The sequence below is a fragment of the Ruditapes philippinarum genome, unplaced genomic scaffold, assembly GCF_026571515.1.
Source record: "Ruditapes philippinarum isolate M1 unplaced genomic scaffold, ASM2657151v2 ctg12792_1_1_1_1, whole genome shotgun sequence".
Classification (NCBI taxonomy): domain Eukaryota; kingdom Metazoa; phylum Mollusca; class Bivalvia; order Venerida; family Veneridae; genus Ruditapes; species Ruditapes philippinarum.
This window is the reverse complement of record NW_026864885.1, coordinates 9195-31903: the sequence shown is the minus strand read 5'-3', so window position 1 is coordinate 31903 and position 22709 is coordinate 9195. Positions and strand designations below refer to the sequence as shown.

Here is a 22709-nt window from a genome sequence, read left to right as displayed (position 1 = left end):
TCACTGTCAGAGAGACTGATAAACTCATTGGTTTCTCTGCTAAAGAGGGGAGATCATTGTTTGTCACTGTAGTGTCACTCTTGGGGACAGGTAACTCTACTGTATCAAACTCTACATTCAATGGAGTTTTTTTCATCATACGATTCAACAAAATCATCATCAAAGGCAGATATATCTTCCCCATACCTTTGAAAAAAATCTTCTCTAAATATTTCAACAACATTTTCTGTTTGATTACAGTCATCAGTATCATTTGCAGGAAATAAATCATTCTATATAATGTCAAAAGTTGTTTGACTGAGGTAATCTGACATTTTACTGTTGCAGACAATGATAGTATCCCAGTGTGCATTGCAAAATAGTTGCGAACTAATACCCAGCACGCAAAATTCATTCTTGAAGATATAAAAGTAAAGCTATCAGGCTTGAAAGGGGTAAAATATTAAATAAAACAACACATGTACATGTAATAATGTTTATTGTTCATTATGACAGGAAACATAACTAAAACAAGCCATAATAAAAACTAAAATAAGCCATAATTATCTTTTATTTGACAAAATCAGAGCATGGAGAAGTATGAAAGAAAGTAGTCCGTGAAATATTTGGTATTCATACGCATTGCCTAACCATGTGACATACTGACTGGAAATAGATATGGTTATCCGGCAAGGCTTTTTCCAGCTGATAATATCATAAGACAGTAGCAGGATAAAAATAAACAAAAGGCAGTGATAGCAGCTCCACTCGGAATCAAATTTAGAAAAACTGGTGCATTAACATTCCAATATATTGAAAGGGTTTTAATCTTAAAAGCTCTGAGTCTATAACATATTTTTATCAATTTTTGATTTTTTGGGCGTTCTTTAGGGATTCCGTTTTTTGCTATTTTACTAGTATGAGAGATATTCATCCATAAAATTTCAAGCCGTTATATTTTAATGTTTTGAGTTATTGTGTTAAGAAAAAAAATAAAGTATTCATATTATAAAATGGAGAGTTGACATTCTTGTCAACTGCATAATCATTCAATCGTTTCAAATTAGTAACTTTAACTTTTAAGCTTTGATGAATTAAGGTCTGGATGAAAATAATGCAAAAGAGAAACAGTACAACAATACAAGAGGGCCATGATGGCCCTGAAATCGCTCACCTGTATATTGACCCCTGGGCCAATGCCAATTTTAAACCAGGGACTTGTATTTGAACAAACTTGGTAGACAGCCATTAGAAGATGTTTCATGATAAATATCTAAGCTTTAACTCTTTAGTGTTTTTATAAGAAGACATTTTTAAGTTTTCGCTATATCATATAGGAAAAAACAATGACCACCCGGGAGGGGCCAATTTTGACCCAAAGGCATTGATTTGGTAGACACTGACTAGGTGATGTTTCATGCCAAATATTTAAGCTCTAGCTCTTGCAGTTTTCTAAAAGAAGATATTTTAAGTTTTTACTATATACAAATAAGGAAAATCAATGACCCCCGGGGCAGGGCCAATTTTGACCCCAGGGCATTTATTTGAACAAACTTGGTAGACACCAACTAGAAGATGTTTCATGCCAAATATTTAAGCTTTAGCTCTTGCGGTTTTCTAAAAGAAGATATTTTAAGTTTTTGCTATATTATACAAATAAGGAAATTCAATGCCCCCTGGGACAGGGCCAATTTGACCCCAGGGCATTTATTTGAACAAACTTGGTAGACACCCACTAGAAGATGTTTCATGCTTAATATTTAAGCTCTAGCTATTTCATAATTTGGGGTTTTTAAAAGAAGATTTTTTAAGTTTTTACTATATACAAATCAGGAAAATCAATGACCCCCGGGGCAGGGCCAATTTTGACCCCAGGGCATTTATTTGAACATACTTGGTAGACACTGACTAGGTGATGTTTCATGCCAAATATTTTAGCTTTAGCTCTTGTGGTTTTCTAAAAGAAGATATTTTAAGTTTTTTCTTTCGGTTGCCACGGTAACCAGAGTTCTGCATGGAATGGAATTCTTTGAACAACTTTGTTAAAGCTTCACACAAGGAACATCCCTGTGAAGTTTCATTATGATCTGCCTTATGGTTTCAGAGGAGATGTCGTTTTAAAAGTGTGAACGGACAACTGACGACAGACGACGGAAGAAGAGTGATCCTAATAGCTCACCCTGAGCATATGCTCAGGTGAGCTAAAAACATGAAAATTATAACAAAATGGTTAAGCATGACAAATTTCAAAGTGAATTAAAAATAAATGCAATTGATAAATTTTCATTCTTGCCCACTAAACTTCTCCTTTTTAAAAATTTATGTATCTCAAATTCATTTTGTATTATACAAAGAAAGACAGACAAACAATTTATTTCAATCAAATATGGCTTATAAGCCCATGATGACATAATACAGCATATTTACAAGATAACGAACAGTGCATATGTTAACATACAAAACATTATCACAATATCATTATGACTTTACTGGAGAAGTTCATAATAACAACTTATTCGTAAAAACGTAGAATAATGCAAATATTAATTTATGTTTGTCTTACTCTCACATACTTCTTATTAGTTAAAATGATTGCATGAATTAAATGTTCTGTTCTGGAAATGTTTAGCTACCCAAAAAATGATATAATTTACCATATTAATCTATGAAGTAGGTTGACAACAAACATAATAAATTTTCACTACATTACATAAATTATTAAACTAAATAAGTTTACATAATAAATTTTCACTACATTACATAAATTGAGCCGTGTCATGACAAAACCAACATAATGGGTTTGCGACCAGCATGAATCAAGACCAGCCTGCGCATCCGCGCAGTCTGATCAGGATCCATGCTGTTCGCTTACCGACTCTATTACAAGTAGAGAAACTGATAGCGAACAGCATGGATCCTGATCAGACTGCGCGGATGCGCAGGCTGGTCTGGATCCATGCTGGTCGCAAACCCATTATGTTGGTTTTGTCATGACACGGCTCAATTATTAAACTAAATAAGTTTATCTTACCTCACTATTGAGGCAAGAGACATAGATTATATCATATAAATTCCTATTATACCAATAATCCCATATTTAATCAGTCTTACCGAAACGAAACTGTAAGACTGGTAGTATGGCATGCAAATATACATGATTATATAACATAATTATGTTATAAAATAAACTATAAATGAAAGAAAGGACACTTTCAAAACAGAAATCATCATTGATTTTAGTTTCATGTCTATACGTCAAAAACAGTTTGTGTTCTAAGAAAACACAAACTATAAATGACAACAAAGGACATTTTCAAAACAAATATCATCATTGAAATTTACAGGACATCTAAATTCATATAGAACCAAAATACTTCTGAAGTTTCCAGTCCACATCTCAAATACATTTTGTGTTACACTATGAAGAGAAGACAAACTTTAAATGAAAATTACGGACACTTTCAAAACAAAAATGGAAATAATTAAAAATTATGATGGGAAGAAATATCATTTTTGTGCACTGCGCTCAAATTCTCAATGGATTGTATCAACCAATAAAGTTTCAAAAAATTATCATATACAATCTGTATTTCAAAAACATTAAGTAAATATGTATCACACTCCAGATAAGAATGGGGGCCATTTTTAAGGGGTTAATTTATATAAACTGGAGGCGTGTCGCTTTAATAATTTCCAGTATTAGGAAAAATAAAAGAATTTATTTAATTTTATCCATGAAATATGGTGCTATATCAGCCAAATATATATCATATTTGTGAAAAAAAAATATAAAAAATAAATATGAAAGTTACTACTTTCTAAGATGTTTCTTTTTTGCAAAGACTATCTTCAGCTATTCATTTCATCATCACAAATTATTTCTTAACGTTTTTGTCTTTTCAAGACAGTTATGGCTGTGATAAATTGTGTATTGAATTCAAACCCCTTATCATGTTTCTTGAAAATATATTAAATATTTCACTTAAACCCAAAAATTTCCTCATATTATTTTACATTCTATAAAGATATGTAGAGAAATTTTTACAATAAGCATATCTATATACACAAATTCCAAAATAAATTTATACAGTAAGCATATCTATATACACAAATTCCAATAAAAAATCCATTCAGCTCTAAAGCTGCATGCCTCAAGATGAGCTAAAATAGTTAAATAAAATCAAACTTGAGAAAAATGTACACACACTTTAAGAAAAGTAAAAAGATTTATGACTCAATTAATAATTATGTAATTTACATGTTTTTGATTGGTTTTTGTTTACATGTTTTGTAAGATTAATGACTAATTTAAATAATGAAAACATCGCTATACTAAAATAGAAAGGGGTATCTAAACAACATATTTTGACTTCTTTTTGGTAATTTATGTGAATTATATAAAATTGTAAGCATCGTTTGCAATGTGTCAATTACTTTCTTTGTTCACTTCACAATATTTTACTTTTCAATACATCTTCCAAATTTTCAAAGAATCGGGAGGCATGCTGTTTGAAAAGCATGCTTAGATGATTCGTATTATATCTATCCATTATAAATATATATTGACAGTTTAGAAAAAATGTGCAATTTGATATTGCGAATGCTATTGTTCAGAAGTGCACTCTGTATTGTCATTAAAATACTCGAGCCTGCCAACATTGTTATCAAATTTATCTCCAAAATGTACAATATTCTATAGTAGTCCTTATCTATGAGGCATGCAGCTTTAAAGTGATATCACTCCAAAAATTGATTATTTACAAATAAGATAAATCATACACTAGCTTAAATAAATCAATGGTAACACAAATATACAGTTGAATTCAATAATACTGCACACTTGAAACTTCACTTTTCATGACGATAATCATGACATTTATAAATAATTATATACACTTCTCTGTCAATTTATAAATTCTTTATTTTTCTGTCATGAAGGAATTTTGCTCCATTGTAAATTCATTATCAGATTCTTCACAGGTAATATGGCCATATGTAAACAGTTGTAAGCAATATAATCCTCACCTAGCAGCTCGGGTTATATATGCCAACAGCCATAACAAATTCAGAATCTTTATAACTAAGAATATACACTGCAAATTATCATTTAATGTTTCGAAGCAAAGAGAGCATGAGAACAATATCAAAATTTGGTTATAAAGACTTATGAAATGTTATATATGGCCGTGCATGAAATGTTGTTCGTTATATAACCAACACCTTGTGACTTTGGTTACATACTTAAAGTTTGTAATATTGGGCAATTTAACCTGTCAGAATCATAATGTATCTTCATATACATAATTTCCGTGTATCGCCAAAATAAAAAAAATGTTATGTGGACATAAATTTTGTTCTGAGAAAACTGAATTATTAAAAAGAAGAGCGAAACTGTATATGTAAATATCATACACACTTCAAAAACTATTTACAAAACTATACATTTGTAATACATATAATACTAGAATAAGTGGTTTAAATTATATATTGTTTTTTTTATTTCATGCTTTCCAGTGTTTACTGTAATATATCAGATAATTGTATTCTGATAAACTACTAGTGAAATTTATAAAATATAATTTTCACTGTAGCCGGACTATATCTGAATGCGGATGAAAAGAATATGATTATATCATAACTAACTGGAATAACGGGCAAAAATAAAAGCGGTAACTCATATGTAAATTTTGCTTCTTTAGGGAAAGGAAGTTGTACATCATTTTAAAAAGGTAACAAAATTAGAGAAATTTAACAGAACTATATTTCAAAATTGATGATGTGACGTCATGATATTATGACGTCATAAAGGAGAATGTGCCACATTGCCTGGCAAAATCAGTAAAAAATACTAAACATCACTTAAAAAGCATGAAATAAAAAGAAAAATTATTAGTTTTACAAATAAGATTGAAATATATATTTCATTCGTGAACACCAGCTATTATATTTTCACTCGTGGCTTTTACGCCACTCATGAAAATATTGCATCTGGTGTTAACTCAGTGAAATCTAATATTAATTAACTTAAATTATAGCAATTGCCAACATAACAAAATCAGCATTAGAGAAATTATGTATAATTGGCAATAGGATTTAATTTTGGAAACTGTAACACGATTACTAAAATAACAAGCAATTATCATAGTATTGCAAGCAATCCATAAGTCCCCTACCGGTTAGAACCCCATCAACATTCTGAAGGGCCATTGGCCATTCACTAATGTTTCAATTTTTCTCTATTTTAAGAAAATTTGTTGGAAAAGTTCTTTAAAAGTGATCACAGGATACAGTTTTTATGAACAGACAGACAGACGGACTGAAAGACACTCTAAAGTTAATATTTGAAACATCCCTGTTACCAAAATATACCATTTTAAAAGCAAAATTCTTAAAGAGGAGATAACTCTTGAATTAAAGATGCAATTTCATAAAAATGTTCAGCTCTTTTTGACTAATCACAAATATTGTTATATTGCCATGTTTTAAGCCTATTTGTTGCCAAGGCAACTGATATTTTTTCAAAATAGGAAGAACAGATAAAGCATGCATAATCTAAAGACTGCTATCTACCCATATGTAAAGTTTCATAAAAATATTTCCAGTACTTTTTGCGTTATCACTGGATCCAGTTTATGTGTAAAATTTGCCATATTTTCAGCCTATTTGTTGCCATAGCAACCAGAATTTTCAACATAGGAAGAAAATAAAAAGACGTGCATAATCTCCATACTGCCATCTATCCATATACCAAGTTTCATTAAAATATTTTCAGTACTTTTCAAGTTATCGCGGGATCCAGTTTTGTGGACGGACTGACGGACTGACAGACGGACGGACGGACAGATGGACGGACAGACGGACGGAGGGTAAACCTAAAGTCCCCTCCGGTAAACCGGTAGGGGACTAAAAAGTATTGAAAAAATGAAATAAAACTGATAGAAATTCTAAAGTGTAATAGGCCTTCAATAAAAATTAATTTAACAATTCTTGATATATAATATCAGTCTTAAATTGCAGAAACAGACTTATACATGTACTGTATATCTAATTAAATCAAATTATTTCAATTATCTTTTTAACACAAAGTTTATTTAAAGGAATACTGAAATATTTGACAGTGGTTTTGATGTAATTTCCTTTGAGATTCAAATTCTAATTGTACAAAACAGATATCTGTTTGATGCAAAAGTTTTCTTTTCATGTTTCCATTAAGCCAGGAACCAGAATGTTATTCAATGCATTGGCAAGTAATGATGGTTGGGGATTTTTCTGGTACTGTTAATCACAAATTTAATTCATGTCTGTCCCCATACAGCCAGGTATCAGGTGTGAAATCATAATATCGAACTATTGAAGAACTTGAACATCTTTCTTTGTCATTCAGAACATCCCACTGATAATCATCCGGAGATTGATGGATAAAAAACAGTTGTGATTGTCCTCATTGTCCGTGTAGGTTTATTATTACTGAAATTCTGAAATAAAGGAAAGCAAGAAGTCATAATTATAAGATCATGTAGTAGGATTTTTCTATTCTAACAGTATAATAATATTTTATGTGTTTTGAATATACTGATTTTTTCCTGTCAATTTTCAAGCTAACCAATCCAAATGACTTAAATAGACTTGTCAATCATTCAGTCTGGACGGAACCATTCACCATATTAGGGAAAACTTAAAACTATTCATGTATATGACGGCTGATCGTGGTCTGCATTGGTAACATGGGTATAGAATATGTTATCCCCAGGAGGCTTAGAGTGAAAGAACCAAACCGGAGAGTATTCAAGTAGATTCACTGACCTCTTGTATTGCAACTAAAAAGAAATGTTATTGTCATCTAAGTAAAAACTGCAAACACATCACATATAATTTGGGATTTGGGACCGATTGAATTCATTGACATAAAATAAATTATTACATAAAAAGCAGCGCAGGAGTGTAATAAAGCCATTTAATAAAAAAAAAATATAACACTATAGTGTAATAACACTTTGACATGACGTCATTTGCGCTATAATCTTTAACATTATAAAGCATTAAAGCGTGTTTATGTTAGTGTTACACTAATGGCGCCTCAATGAAAAATGACTCTTTAACATTCTTATTTTATATATGTGATAAATAGAATATTATATATTCGTGTAGATTCAATACTTAATTTATTGAACTCGTTGAATAAAACATAATTATGCTCGCCAGAGGCTAGCATAATATGATTTTATTCAACTGGTTCAATAAATTTAGTATTAAACATACACTCATTCAATATCCTCTATTTAATGTATAGTTGATATTTTTTGTCAATCAATTACCGATACAGAATTGAAATAAAATCAATACTTTTGCCTATCATCATCATCAATGAAACTGGTTTAGGAATGCTGAAACTAGCAAAAAATACAAACATAACTAGAAATGTGTCCATAGGACACAGGTGCCCCCACCGCTCCACTGTTCTGTCAATCTTATGACTCTAGGTCAAATATTTTTTGAAAACTAAAAATCTTTTACTAAGTAAAGGGCAAGAACTTTACAAAAACTGAATAAATCCACATGCATAATAAGTACACATGCTGACCAACATTCTTGTAAACTTTCAGGTCTACAATACTTTTTGAGCTATGTATGAACAAGTTGAAAATTGCAAATTTATACTACTGTAAGTCAAGGGCAATAACTCTTACAAAACTGAAAAAAATCCACATGGCATTGCAAAGTCCCAGGTTCATAGCTTCACAGTAATGTGAATCATTATTTCTGTAATTTAGTGATGTTGATTATTATTTCTGTAAAGTTGGTTGATTCTAACTCAAGCACTCAAGGAACAAATAACAACATAATGAAACGGTTTTTACTAATTCAAGAGAAATAACTCTACAAATACTGGATAAATACACAAGCGAAACCCCAGGTGCAAAACTAAATATGCTGAGCAACCTTCCCGTAAGGTTTAATGACTCTATATGTCAAATCCTTTTTGAGTTACATGCGACACAAAATGAAAATTGTAAAAAACATCTAAGTCAAGGGCTTTAAAACTCTAAAAATACTAAATAAATCCACACGAAAATACCCAGTTGCACATCTACACATGCTGATCAACATTCTTGTAAAGTTTCATGACTCTATGTCAAATACTTTTTGAGTTACATGCGACACAAGTTGAAAATTGCAAAATTTTACTAAGTCAAGGGCAATAACTCTAAAAATACTAAATAAATCCACACGAAAATACCCAGTTGCACATCTACACATGCTGATCAACATTCTTGTAAAGTTTCATGACTCTCGGTCAAATACTTTTTGAGTTATGTGCGACACAAAAGTGAACAGACGGAAGGACGGACAAGGGTAAATCTAAATGCCCGCCATTAAAGTGGGGGCACAAAAATGGGCACGTCTAAAACTATACCAGCCGTAACCGTTGTTACTTGATGGATTTTATTTATTTTGTTAATTTACATATTTTATAGCAGTAATAATAACAAGAGCTGGCACAGGAGACAACACACTCTACTAAATAAATCCATGTGTAAAGGAAAACAAAACTATGAAAAAAAAATAATTATGATACAAACACATTTTTGTATAGGTATCAAGAAAGCATAAAAATATATGTTCAATATTTTTGCATCACATAATTTGCATGACACCATGTCATTATAGAAGTTCAACATACATTTCTATGCTCTAACAATTTTATCAAGTCTAAATTACATAGATACCATTTATATAACAAAAAGATATTAGAAATCAAATTTTATCAAAACTTAAAGGGACTCCACTGAGGTTTTTAGAAATGATGGAACTGAAAATATTTTTCCAGATAAATGTACCATTTGAAGTAGGTTTAAACCATTAATCTTTGTGCAACATTTCAGATCATTTGCGCACTTTGTTTTTCCAGAATAATTATTCTAATTGTAAAAATATGACTATAAATGAAAAGCATTTAAATGCTTTTCACAACAAATTGATCTAAGAAAAGCATAAAAATACGATTTTCAATTTATTTCGAAGTATAATTATATCTTGACTATCTTTGTGCATATATTTCAGTTTAAAGTGCCCCAGCTCATTTATGTATGAAAATTCAAATTTTTATGTTCTTAGGTTTTTAAACCTCCATCACAAGTTTGAAGTTCATAAAGCAAGTTCGCTGTTATTAAGTTTTTGACTGGACACAGTTTTGTTTTCAGACTGACTGACAGAAGAACCAACTGTTGACCGACAAATGTGATGCAATTAGTCACTCAGTGCAATATATCCCCACCTTCTACTAAGGGGGCATAACTATGTTAATTTACATAATTATACAGTTATTTAGGCTGTCCATCATAAAGATATTTGTAAAGTCTTACCAAGACAATGGGAAGTTTTTCAAATACAAATCTACAAATTGATCTATAATCATCACACAATGCTCCATATAAATGTCATGGGAGATTCTGCACAACAAAGAATCGGAAATTTTGATCCATTAGGCCACTGAAATGAGAAATAACACATATTGTTAAATGTATATTATAATATATGTGATGAACTGATTTCCATGAAACATAAAATATTACAGGCGGCAGAATATACTGACGTGTAGATTTAACTGTGACATCATGACTAAAACTCTTGCATACTTGAATAAATGTTTTATGTTTTCTGGTAAATGGGTATCAAAATACCCTTGTTATTAAATAAGGCAGACATATTTGAAACAATGAACAAAAGGCATGGCAACAAGAGCATGGCAACCGAAAAAAAAAAACTTAAAAATTGTCTTATACCATCTAAAAAAATTTCTATTACCATCTCATGTCTTCAGGTTGGGGACATGATGGTGAATGGTGAACAAGCCTGAAAAGTTTCAAAGCCATATGTCAATTGACTTTGAAAATATTTGAGGTGGAATGCAAACTTTAACATAATTATATTCTATGTCGAAAAAGGGGCATAATTCTGCCAAAATGCTTGATAGAGTTACCTCCTCCTGTCTGCAGGATAGGGTCATGATGGTGAATAAGTGTGCAAAGTAACAAAGCCATATGTCAATGGACTTTGAAAATATTTGAGGTAGTACGCAAACTTAAGCATAAATTCTAAGTCAAAAAGGGACATAATTCTGTTAAAATGCTTAATAAATTTACCTCCTCCTGTCTACATGTTTGGTGCATGATGGTGAATAAGTGTGCAAAGTAACAAAGCCATATGTCAATGGACTTTGAAAATATTTGAGGTGGTACTCAAACTTAAGAATAAATTCTAAGTAAAAAAGGGACATAATTCTGTCAAAATGCTTAATAGAGTTACCTCCTCCTGTCTACATGTTGGGGGCATGATGGTGAATAAGTGTGCAAAGTAACAAAGCCATATGTCAATGGACTTTGAAAATATTGAGGTGGTTACTCAAACTTATTAATAATTAAGCATAAATTCTAAGTAAAAAGGGACATAATTCTGTCAAAATGCTTGATAGTTATCTCCTCCTGTCTACCTGTTGGGGGCATGATGGTGAATAAGTGTGCAAAGTAACAAAGCCATATGTCCATGGACTTTGAAAATATTTGAGGTAATATGCAAACTTAAGCATAAATTCTAAGTCAAAAAGGGACATAAGTCTGTCAAAATGCTTAAAAGAGTTACCTCCTCCTGTCTACATGTTGGGGGCATGATGGTGAATAAGTGTGCAAAGTAACAAAGCCATATGTCAATGGACTTTGAAAATATTGAGGTGGTAACTCAAACTTATTAATAATTAAGCATAAATTCTAAGTAAAAAAGGGACATAATTCTGTCAAAATGCTTAATAGAGTTACCTCCTCCTGTCTACATGTTGGGGGGCATGATGGTGAATAAGTGTGCAAAGTAACAAAGCCATATGTCAATGGACTTTGAAAATATTTGAGGTGGTACGCAAACTTAAGCATAAATTCTAAGTCAAAAAAGGGACATAATTCTGTCAAAATGCTTAATAGAGTTACCTCCTCCTGTCTACATGTTGGGGGCATGATGGTGAATAAGTGTGCAAAGTAACAAAGCCATATGTCAATGGACTTTGAAAATATTTGAGGTGGTACGCAAACTTAAGCATAAATTCTAAGTCAAAAAAGGGACATAATTCTGTTAAAATGCTTAATAGAGTTACCTCCTCCTGTCTACATGTTGGGGGCATGATGGTGAATAAGTGTGCAAAGTAACAAAGCCATATGTCAATGGACTTTGAAAATATTTGAGGTGGTACGCAAACTTAAGCATAAATTCTAAGTCAAAAAAGGGATATAATTCTGTTAAAATGCTTAATAGAGTTACCTCCTCCTGTCTACATGTTGGGGGCATGATGGTGAATAAGTGTGCAAAGTAACAAAGCCATATGTCAATGGACTTTGAAAATATTGAGGTGGTAACTCAAACTTATTAATAATTAAGCATAAATTCTAAGTAAAAAAGGGACATAATTCTGGCAAAATGCTTATATAGAGTTACCTCCTCCTGTCTACATGTTGGGGGCATGATGGTGAATAAGTGTGCAAAGTAACAAAGCCATATGTCAATGGACTTTGAAAATATTTGAGGTGGTACGCAAACTTAAGCATAAATTCTAAGTCAAAAAAGGGACATAATTCTGTTAAAATGCTTAATAGAGTTACCTCCACCTGTCTACAGATTGGGGGGGGGGTAGCTTTTTAACAATTGTTCATACATATTCATGTGTCTTTATTAACTAAGTTTTATTCTAACTATAAAATAAAAAAATTATGGTAAAATGTTAAAAGTAGAATTTTTTATTATAATATAAAGTGTTTTTATTTAATTTAAATAAAATATCTTATTATATAATTCAATAAGAATAATCTATTTTAATACTTAGGTGTGTAAAATGAAATAATTATAAAAAAAAGTAAAAAATTCAATATAAAATCTCTTACCTGTAAAATATTTCCAAATCCTTATTCCAAGTTATCCATTAAGTTCCGGTAAAAAATGTCCTTGAATTATTTCTCCTCTTAAAATGTTTTTATTTATTTATTTATATAACAACTGTCACTTAATTAAACTTTAAACAGAAATAAATGTTTGTGAATTAAATGACCAAACTATACAGTACATGTATAACGTAGAAGAAACCGCCATTTTGTTTTTTAAGTGTCCATATTTAAATTGTTTTCATTTAAAATTATTGAAGTCATTTCATTAGTTTATTTCACAATGTTTTTCCTTTGTTTATTCTTTACTTGGTTTTATTGTTTTGAACTCAAACCAAGTCGTCGTCGTCTCTTTGTATCACATGAAAAGTTTGTGAACTCCGAATATTTTCTCTAACACGGTCATATTCTGTTTCCGGTTTAATGTCGTCTCATCTCTACTGTAACTGACTGCGGCAGATTTTTCAGCACGGGATAAAAAGTTCTGTAAACTTTCTGCAGACATTTCTATCTTCCTCAACACCACACGTTCAATATTCAACATGTCACGTGACAGTAACAATGAACTTACATCATCTAGATTGATGTCGTACAACGTAACATCAACTAATGACGGTGTTGTTATATTTAATTGTAGCCTCCCAGGTAACCACGACAAGTCTAACTTTGATAGAGTTGAATGTTGAGACAAGTCCAAGTTCATCAATCTCTTACAATCATGGCGGCCATGTTCTTTACAGTCTAACCAGTCAATGTTAACTCTTTCATTGATTTTTGAGCGGAGATAAAATTGTAAAATGTTTCCAGTATTTTGTGAGATAACGTGAAGTTTGAATATATAAATATTGTAAGTTTTGTACTCGCGCTAAATTTTCACTCAGATTTTCTTCATCATTTATCCATGTACCCCGGTACAAAGTAACGTACTGTAAACTGGGAAACAAAATCCGGCTTATCTCAGCCTCCTTCTCCTGGCCACCACTATAGTAAAGTTTCTGTATATGACTGAGATCTGTGAGAGAGAATAAATCTATAATTTCACGTAAACTGCTGGAAGTATTTCTCCTGGTGTATATATAAAGTGATTTTATGTTGGTTTTATTTTGTTTTAATAAACGTTGTAACAGCTTACTGTCCTCGGTGTCCTCGTCAATGAAGAAATCTTGTAAACATAATTGAATATTTTCACTTTCAGGCATTTCTTGTAAACACGACATGAACATTTTCTGTATGTTATACAATGGAGTATTGTACATGTACCCGTCACCTGTCCTAGTTCTATAGTCGCGTGTTTTCTCGTCTTCATTTATCACAGACATCCAATCATTTGATATTTCACACATCCGGTCAGCATTCATTCCACTTATAAATTCACAAATTTTTGACATGTCCAGAATATCTTGAACATTTCTACAATTTTCTACAACAGTTTTCTGCGCGTCACTTTGAGAACTTATAAATATGGCGGCAAAGAATTCTTGCACTGTTTTGTGAGAAAACGATACTTTACTAATTTCTTTAATTAAAGTTTTACTTCTACTTTCTGACAATATTCCTGAGAGAAGACTTAATTTCATGTCGTCTGCTTTGAGATATATATCAGCAACCATTCTATCAAATACCAGCGTGTTTTCTCTGTTTTTGTTAAATAATGTTTGGTAAGCTAGTTCTGCTAATGATGTTATAAGACTGTAAAACTTTTTACAAAATTCATGACTTTTGAAGTATTCTGGAATTTCACTGGCAGACGATTCACGAGATGGTTGAACTTCCGGGTGTTTCTTTGACGTTCTCGATAATAGAAATTCAATGATATTTGTGTAAATTTCATGTTTTGAATTTCCTATAGGAATGTTGTTGCACCACAGGCAAACTATATACATGAGGAGGAGTGGAATCACTTGCATGTGCTCTAGGCGACGGTCACGTATCACTTTATTAAAGTCCCGTCTTTTACTCTCCAGTACTCTATCGTCACGGACACCGGTCATTTTTCTTATAGCATTTTCTTCAAGTTGCCGCGTAGAATCTGCACTTAATTGAACCAATTCTACTTTTTTGTTTATTTGACTTGTTTTGAGATTTGCGACTCCGAGTTTCCACGGTCGAGTTGTCGTAAGGATAACACAATTATCACGTACGTATCGATGTGGGATTTTTTCTGTTACTTCGCTACAGCTATTATCAGGGTGATTCCATTCATCAAGACCGTCCATTATAATCAAGCACTTTTCTCTACGTAAAACTTCATCTAGTATTGCAGAAGTAGGAAGTTTCGTCGTAATTTGCTGTTTAATCATATCGTCAATGTTGCAAACAGAGGTACAGTCTCTTAATAAAACCAAAAATAAGAACTTGAAGTCAAATAACGTTTTTAACTCGCCCTTTTTAAAGCAGGCGTAGTTTTCATCGTGACAATGAGCTTGACACCACGTGACTGCAAGATATTTTGAGAAAGCAGTTTTTCCAAAGCCTGCATCAGCTGATAGATAAATTTCTTGTTGATCTCGACTTCCGGTTGAAAACAGGTCTTTCAAAGACTTGATCGGTGTTCTCTCCTCTTCATGACAAGTTAGGGACTTCTTTTTTACAGTGACTATATCTGGCATGACGTAGAACCCAGCTAGAGGTGTCTCTATTTCTTCAAGAAGCGGTGAGAGAGGTATTGAACTACACCTTTTTCTGTAGAATTTAATCAGGTCGCCTTGAAGTTCTGAAAAGAGAGTAGAAAAAAGTGTTAATCAGCGATAATCTTTCTATATAATATATAAAATGCTGAGGTGTTATTAACTTCAATTTTGCATGGTTAGGAACAAATAATGCATAATGACAAATAAGAAGTATAATACTATATTCAGATGCTATGTTTAACATTAACAATGCATAATTAAAGCTAAACTTTGTTTTAATAATTGCAGAAATTCATATGCAAAAATGAAGTATTTCCATCGTTATAATTAATACATTGTATGCTTGAAAGTAAGCATTTCCTTCTTCATTCTGAACCCGAAGAATTGGTGGGGGAGGGTCAAGCTAAAGAAGAAAATATTTCTTCTATAGTTCATTGTATGGACAAACACCAAGAACGATATATGTTTAACATGTTTGAACCGTTTTAAAATGATATTTTTACATTAAATCTTGATCAAATGATATATTTACATTGAAAATATGAAAACAAATAGTTATCACGGAGGGGAAATAAGAAGGGTGGGATTTTTACTCGAACAGGAAGTAATTCCTCCTGATTTCTCCATCATATCGGAATTCCTCGGCTATTATTCATAATCAGACTTAATACGGACTACAGTATTGTTTGATTTTATTAACCTGACGATAGCATACTTATGAGACTGATTATACGGTCAAAGCACACAATATATAGATATACTGTAGATTTTCGGCAAAGCACCTTATAACATGTGATTACATTTGTTTCTGTAATATACATGTAGTTATACTGAGCGTCTTAACGCAATAAGGAGTACCACTAGCTGGTTAGTTCTACATTTTTGTAAACACTTGGTCATTTCTATTAAAAATACTTAAAAAAATAAATAAAGAAACGAAACTATGACAACAGTTATCCTCTGACCACTGACCACTCGTATACCAGGAAATCACTTAACAGGATGTGATAACGACTTATATACTGTGACTTTTCAAAACATTATTTATATTTTCCATTTTAATTATCGTTAACTACATGGATATAACCGAAGTTGGATCGAATATTCAAATTAATCTTATAAAATGTATTCATATTTGACAGGTCAATAAAATCAGACTGTAAAAGTATTTCTACCACGTGATTTTATATGTAAAACACAGAGTGTAATCTTTGATAAAGAATACGATGTCAATATTTGATATTCAAAAAAGTCTGTTTCGGTACAATTTTGATAATCAAATTATATAAACATACTGGACCCTATGTCAACAGGTTGGCATTTTGCACTTTCGATTTCTTAAACCATAAGCTTAATAATGCATTGTTTACTTTTATATCTATGAATTTACTTAATTTCGGTAGACTTATACTCGATATTTTGGGAGAAGAAAAAATTTAGTCATCAACTCCCAGCATTGAATTGCTATTTACATGGTTAGTTACTTGCTTTGTTAGACCAAAATACCATATACATACTATTCAAGAATGATAGATGTTGTGTTTTAAAGTAGGCAAATATTCAATTACCCATTTAAATGGCCAAACACAATCAAATCTTCTCGGTCCTTTCCACCAAACTTTGGATCAGGACATTGGACACAATTGACTATTGTGTCAGAGGGACATTAAAATGGTTTTTTGAATAATTGTCTACTTTGAAACACATCATCTATCGAGTCACCGTACCTGTGCTCGACCAGCCCATTGCTCGACCAATACTTTTATTTGCGTACGATTTATGCGTTATTTAAGTGAGAAAAAAACGCTCGGAGATCATGTGTGCTATTTATACATAACCTGTAACCTCTACACTCAAAGTTTGGTAGAACATGGCAATTTTGCATACGATAATAAACAGAACAAAAATATATGTCTATAATAAAAGTTGCAGTAAAAACTATTTAAAGGACTGACATAATGATAATTTAGGGCAAATTTGGACAATGCTTTGTTAAATTTCCTTTACTCATTGAGTTCCATGGGAAAGGGCCCCACAAATCATCAAATAAAAGGCAATGGCTATGAACATGTAAACAAATATGGCAGCTGTCCGGTTACAAATAGGGAACACACCACAAAAAGGGCAGACCAACTGTTTATTACATCAAGTATCACACTTTACTATGTGTACCCCCCCCCCCCCCGTGAAAAAAGCCTCTGTAAAACACTTTATTTGTCAATGTCTAACATTAATTTTCCTTCCTATCATATTTATCTCATATCTATATCCATACACACTAAAACAGAAATGTTCCAAAATATTTTTGAAATGAAATTGTTAAACACAAAAAGTCATATCTGTTTTTCAAAAATAAAAGTTCTGATAAAAATAAAACCACCTGGTCGAGCACTGGTTACGTTTTAGGCCCTATGTACAACTCCGTGGCAAATGGTATTCTGATCTGTGTCATTGTGAGGGCAATCACCTGGATTAGATCCCTATGTTTTTTTTTCAGGTCTAAAACTTGTATATAATACACTAAAGAAAACGGAATGAACCTTACTGTATATATACTCCTGGTTTAGACACAAGCACGAGTATCGGACCTGGGAAGAAAAAATGTGACCAGATTGATAAAAAAACCTGTGTTCATCTTAAAAGTGTCAAAAAAAATGTAAATAATGACCCCCTTTGAAAATATAATATACGTTAACTTATATTATATTTTTAAAGGGGGTCATTATTTACACTTTTTGTTGTTTTTTTCCGGGGTCTAATCCAGGATATAGACATTATGAGTTTTAAAGGCCCAGCTTTGTAACAAAAATAAGTTTTCGAGCAATATTTTTGTTTTGAAAGAGTTTTTTCTGGATTTTGTGAAATACTAGTTGAGCACTGGTCCGGTGACTCTAACCTATTTCATGTTTATCCGTTATTATCTGATATTTTACATTTTTCATGGATAATTGTAAAAATATGAAATGTTAAATAACTTTTTTCAAGGCTAATTATGAAACTCAAGTCATCTGAAGCTCACTAGCCTTTGGCTTTTCAGCGTATAACATAAATGAGTGGTAAATATCTAATCGAAACCGTTAATAACAGTGGACTATAATTATACATGTATAACATCATAAGTCACCAATAATTTGAAATAAAATAAAACAATTAATTGTCGTCTGCTATCACTTCCGTCACAAAATAACATATTGAATAGACATTTTTTAAAACATTCAAAACACAGAATAAATAAATTTCCAGTAAATCAAAATCTTACCATTTCTATCACTACTACTAAAGAATTCGCATCAAAAACAAACAAAAAAGAAAAATGTTTAAAAATGTTCCATCACTTGTGAATATGCGCGGACAACTGAAACAAACATTATATATCTATAAATAGAAATTTATTACTTTTTGACAAGCAAAGCCAACCAGGGGAGGAGCCAGGATTTAAGGTAAGACAGTGCATACTATCACGGGTGAGGAACGGTTACACGAAGGATGGAGTTATTATGATAACTGGTCACGCAGTTCATGGAAAACGTAACAGATTTCGTCGGAAAACTTTATTGTAGTAAAAAATTGAAATATAGTTAAATGGGGAGTTCAAGTGTTGAATTAAACTTTGATGATTAAGCTTGCCTTTCAAATTTGTATTTTATTTCAGAAAAAAACTTGAAAGTCCATTTGTCATCGCCTCTTGTTTAAAATCTGGTAGTTTTGTGTAAAAATTCCAAATTACTTGTTCACTCGAACATACTGACCTTTTTATTTATGATCTTCTTATCTAATTATAATGGAAAGTTGCAAATGTAATGCCCAGGCTAATAGATTTATACCCGATTTTCCAAATGTCACAGAGTTCTTGCGATAACTCTGAAAATGTCCTAGAGTTCTTATGATAACTTTTGTTACTGCCAGTGTGTTTCAAGATTGTGCTATGTTACGGCACGTTTTAGTGTATTTTATTATTTAATAAGTGGTAAATCATTATGAAGCGTAAAGTACGTAGTACGCTTATCATTTGCACACAAATTTGGTTATATAACGTTGGTTCTTATCTCCGTTGCTTGTGGTTTTTTCTTCTCAATTTATATAACTTTTTACTAACGCATGTTTTGTAGACTGAAAAAGGCTAAATATAGTCCATTAACATACAGGATAAAATATGCTTTGAATTCAATACTTAAGCATGATGTCTTCATGTATACATTATTCCTGGCAGTTTAAGAGAACATTAAGTAACAATATGTTATTGGTCTGCCGAAACAAAATACATGTTAATGGTTTGCAGCAAAATATGAAGTAGTGTGCACTAACTTTATCTACATTTAATAAGGTTGGGGTCATCTTCAGGTATTCAACTGATATTTTGATTTCTGAAAGGTATTAATTTTTGCCATATAGACGTAGAAAAAATATGAGAACGATATAACAGTTTTCGTGCAGTGCAGTTATTGTCGTGAGAGTAATTGATAAAAAAACATGAATTATATATCACTTGAAGGTGAAATATGTCTCAAATAAGAAAACAAAAGAAAAAGCCGTGTAACCGGCGTTTCGTGTAGTGACGACTCATACAGTTACTTAAGTAACGTAAAACCGGCGCACGACAAAAAAAAAGGGTTAGTTCATTACTTTGATGCATCACAGTATCCTTTAAACACTACATATAAGGGAAAAGTGTGTACACGTACGTATTCCTGACGTCACTAGAAAATATGACGTCATTCGCCCTATTGTAACGTTTTTGTGTTGTCGTTAAAGAGTTGATAAATTGGTATTTGGGCCTCGTATTTTTTGTAATCATTTTTTTTAAATCAATAAATCTATTAAATGGCGCCGTAACTTTATATAAAGAAGTGTTTATAATTTAGTTTGGTAACTATATTTTTCTACACATCAAAGGACAGCTGAAGGGACGGAAGTTCAAAACACTAAATGATCTTCAAAATGCAGTGTTCTGAATAATTTGTACAATTCCAATCTCCTTAAGAACAAACATTTTATATTGATGTTATATCCTTTTAACTCCAACCTTTTCTCGTTAAACAATTTAGCATTACAGAAGGTCATTTGAGCCGTGCCATGACAAAACCAACATAATCGGTTTGCGACCAGCATGGATCCGGACGGATGCGCAGGCTGGCCTCGATCCATGCTGGTCGCAAACCCATTATGTTGGTTTTGTCATGACGCGGCTCAATTTTTATTCTAGTTAGGATGCTGTTGAATTTTCCTGTACTTTATTGATACAAGACATTAGCAAACTTGTATATCAAGTTACATTCTATTAAAATAATTTCACGTCTTCAGTTATTATGTTTATGCAGGTGAAGAAATCGTGTGTACATAAAAAAATAAAATAATGATAAACACCGCCTAGCGGGAGTCACACTCGATATTTTCTTACTCATCGGATGACACAAAGTAAGGAATACTCCAACAAAACATTAACAACAACATATTGTTATGAACTGGAACGGGAACGGAAACATGATTTTTCCCGCAAAAAGTCCAGCTAATAACACAGTACAGTCAAACTGGTAAATAAGGACCATCCAAAGAGAGAACATGCATGGCATTGAATGACAAAAGGTATTTATTAGGAACGACATTTTTCATTGAAGGTTTCTAAAAAAGTGGTCTTAACTACTGGGTCTTAAATCTGAGTTTGTCTCTAACAATGGTTTGACTGTATATCAATTCTGGAAAGTCACATGCATAGCGTATTTAAGTAAAATTTTACTTGTTTTCATCCGGTTATAACGTCTCCACTCTAAAAACCTCTGAAAAATGTTTGCTTTCTTCTGTCTGCCCTGCCTTGTTTCATATGAAGAATAATTGAAACATAAACAATTTAATCAAATCAGTTATAAGAATTATGATACCTATACTTGAACCATTGTAATTGAATCTGTGCTGTATAATAGAAGTAACCACTAAAATGTGCTGTATGATACAGTTATCATAAACATGTGCTGTATGATAACAGTTACCATAAACATGTGCTGTATGATAACATTTACCATAAACATGTGCTATATGATAACAGTTACCATAAACATGTGCTGTATGATAACATTTACCATAAATATGTGCTGTATGATACAGTTAACATAAACATGTGCTGTATGATAACAGTTACCATAAACGTGTGCTGTATGATAACATTTACCATAAACATGTGCTGTATGATAACAGTTACCATAGACATGTGCTGTATGATAACATTTACCATAAACATGTGCTGTATGATACAGTTACCATAAACATGTGCTGTATGATAACAGGATAACAGTTACCATAAACATGTGCTGTATGATAACAGTTACCATAAACATGTGCTGTATGATACAGTTACCATAAACATGTGCTGTATGATAACAGTTACCATAAATGCGTGCTGTATAATAATTGTAACCGCTTAAGTGTGATAGATAACAGATACCATTAAGGTGTGCTATAGGTAACAGTTACCACTTAAGTGTGCAATATATCAACAGTGACCAATAAAATGTTCGGAAATTACTGACGTACAAGTATTCCGTTATGTTCGGCAAGCATTGTTACCGCCCAATGGGCGGGATCCCCTTGGTACGGATATTCCGACCTGAACCGCAACATATGACAGGTATTCACACCGTATTACCGGCGGCAGTGATGGCAGATCACTGCAGTGATGGCAGATAGCCGGAATTTACCGCTCGGTACAGGTAGGTTATAAATTTGTTTGGTATTATTATATTACACAAATACGGCCCATTTCATTGCTATGAAACTATTGTCCATTGACTGGAGATACTATTAGGTAATTTTGGACTCGTTTTTCCTGTTTTTAGACTATTTTGAGCAGGTTAAAAGTGACAGCTGCGGAAAAATCCGTGAAAATGTCTGTTTTTTGTTCAAAATATCTCAAGTTTTAGCTAAATGGCAGGACTTAGTGTTATTATGCCCCCATTTTGAAAAAAAGGGGGTATATTGCTTTGCACTTGTCGGTCCGTCGGTCCGTCCGTCCGTAGACCAAATGGTTTCCGAGTGATAACTAAAGAACCCTTAGGCCTAGGAACTTCAAACTTGGTATGGTGATTGGTCATGACCAGTAGATGACCCCTATTGATTTTGGGGTCAAGGGGTCAAAGGTCAAGGTCACATTGACCTTGAAAGCAAAAACGGTTTCCGATCAATAACTAAA

At 32.2% G+C, this 22709-nt stretch overlaps 1 protein-coding gene across 1 annotated transcript; it reads right to left on the bottom strand.

Moving 5' to 3' along the window:
• Nucleotides 1-461: 461 nt before the first annotated feature.
• On the bottom strand, nt 462-21420 carry LOC132727159 (uncharacterized). Its single transcript, XM_060712582.1, has 4 exons — nt 21264-21420; nt 12903-15612; nt 10344-10470; nt 462-7454 (listed from the first exon to the last, which is right to left on the bottom strand). The coding sequence occupies exons 1-2, from the start codon at nt 21271-21273 to the stop codon at nt 13664-13666; spliced, it is 1959 nt and encodes a 652-aa protein (XP_060568565.1). The 5' UTR covers nt 21274-21420; the 3' UTR covers nt 462-7454; nt 10344-10470; nt 12903-13663.
• Nucleotides 21421-22709: the final 1289 nt, after the last annotated feature.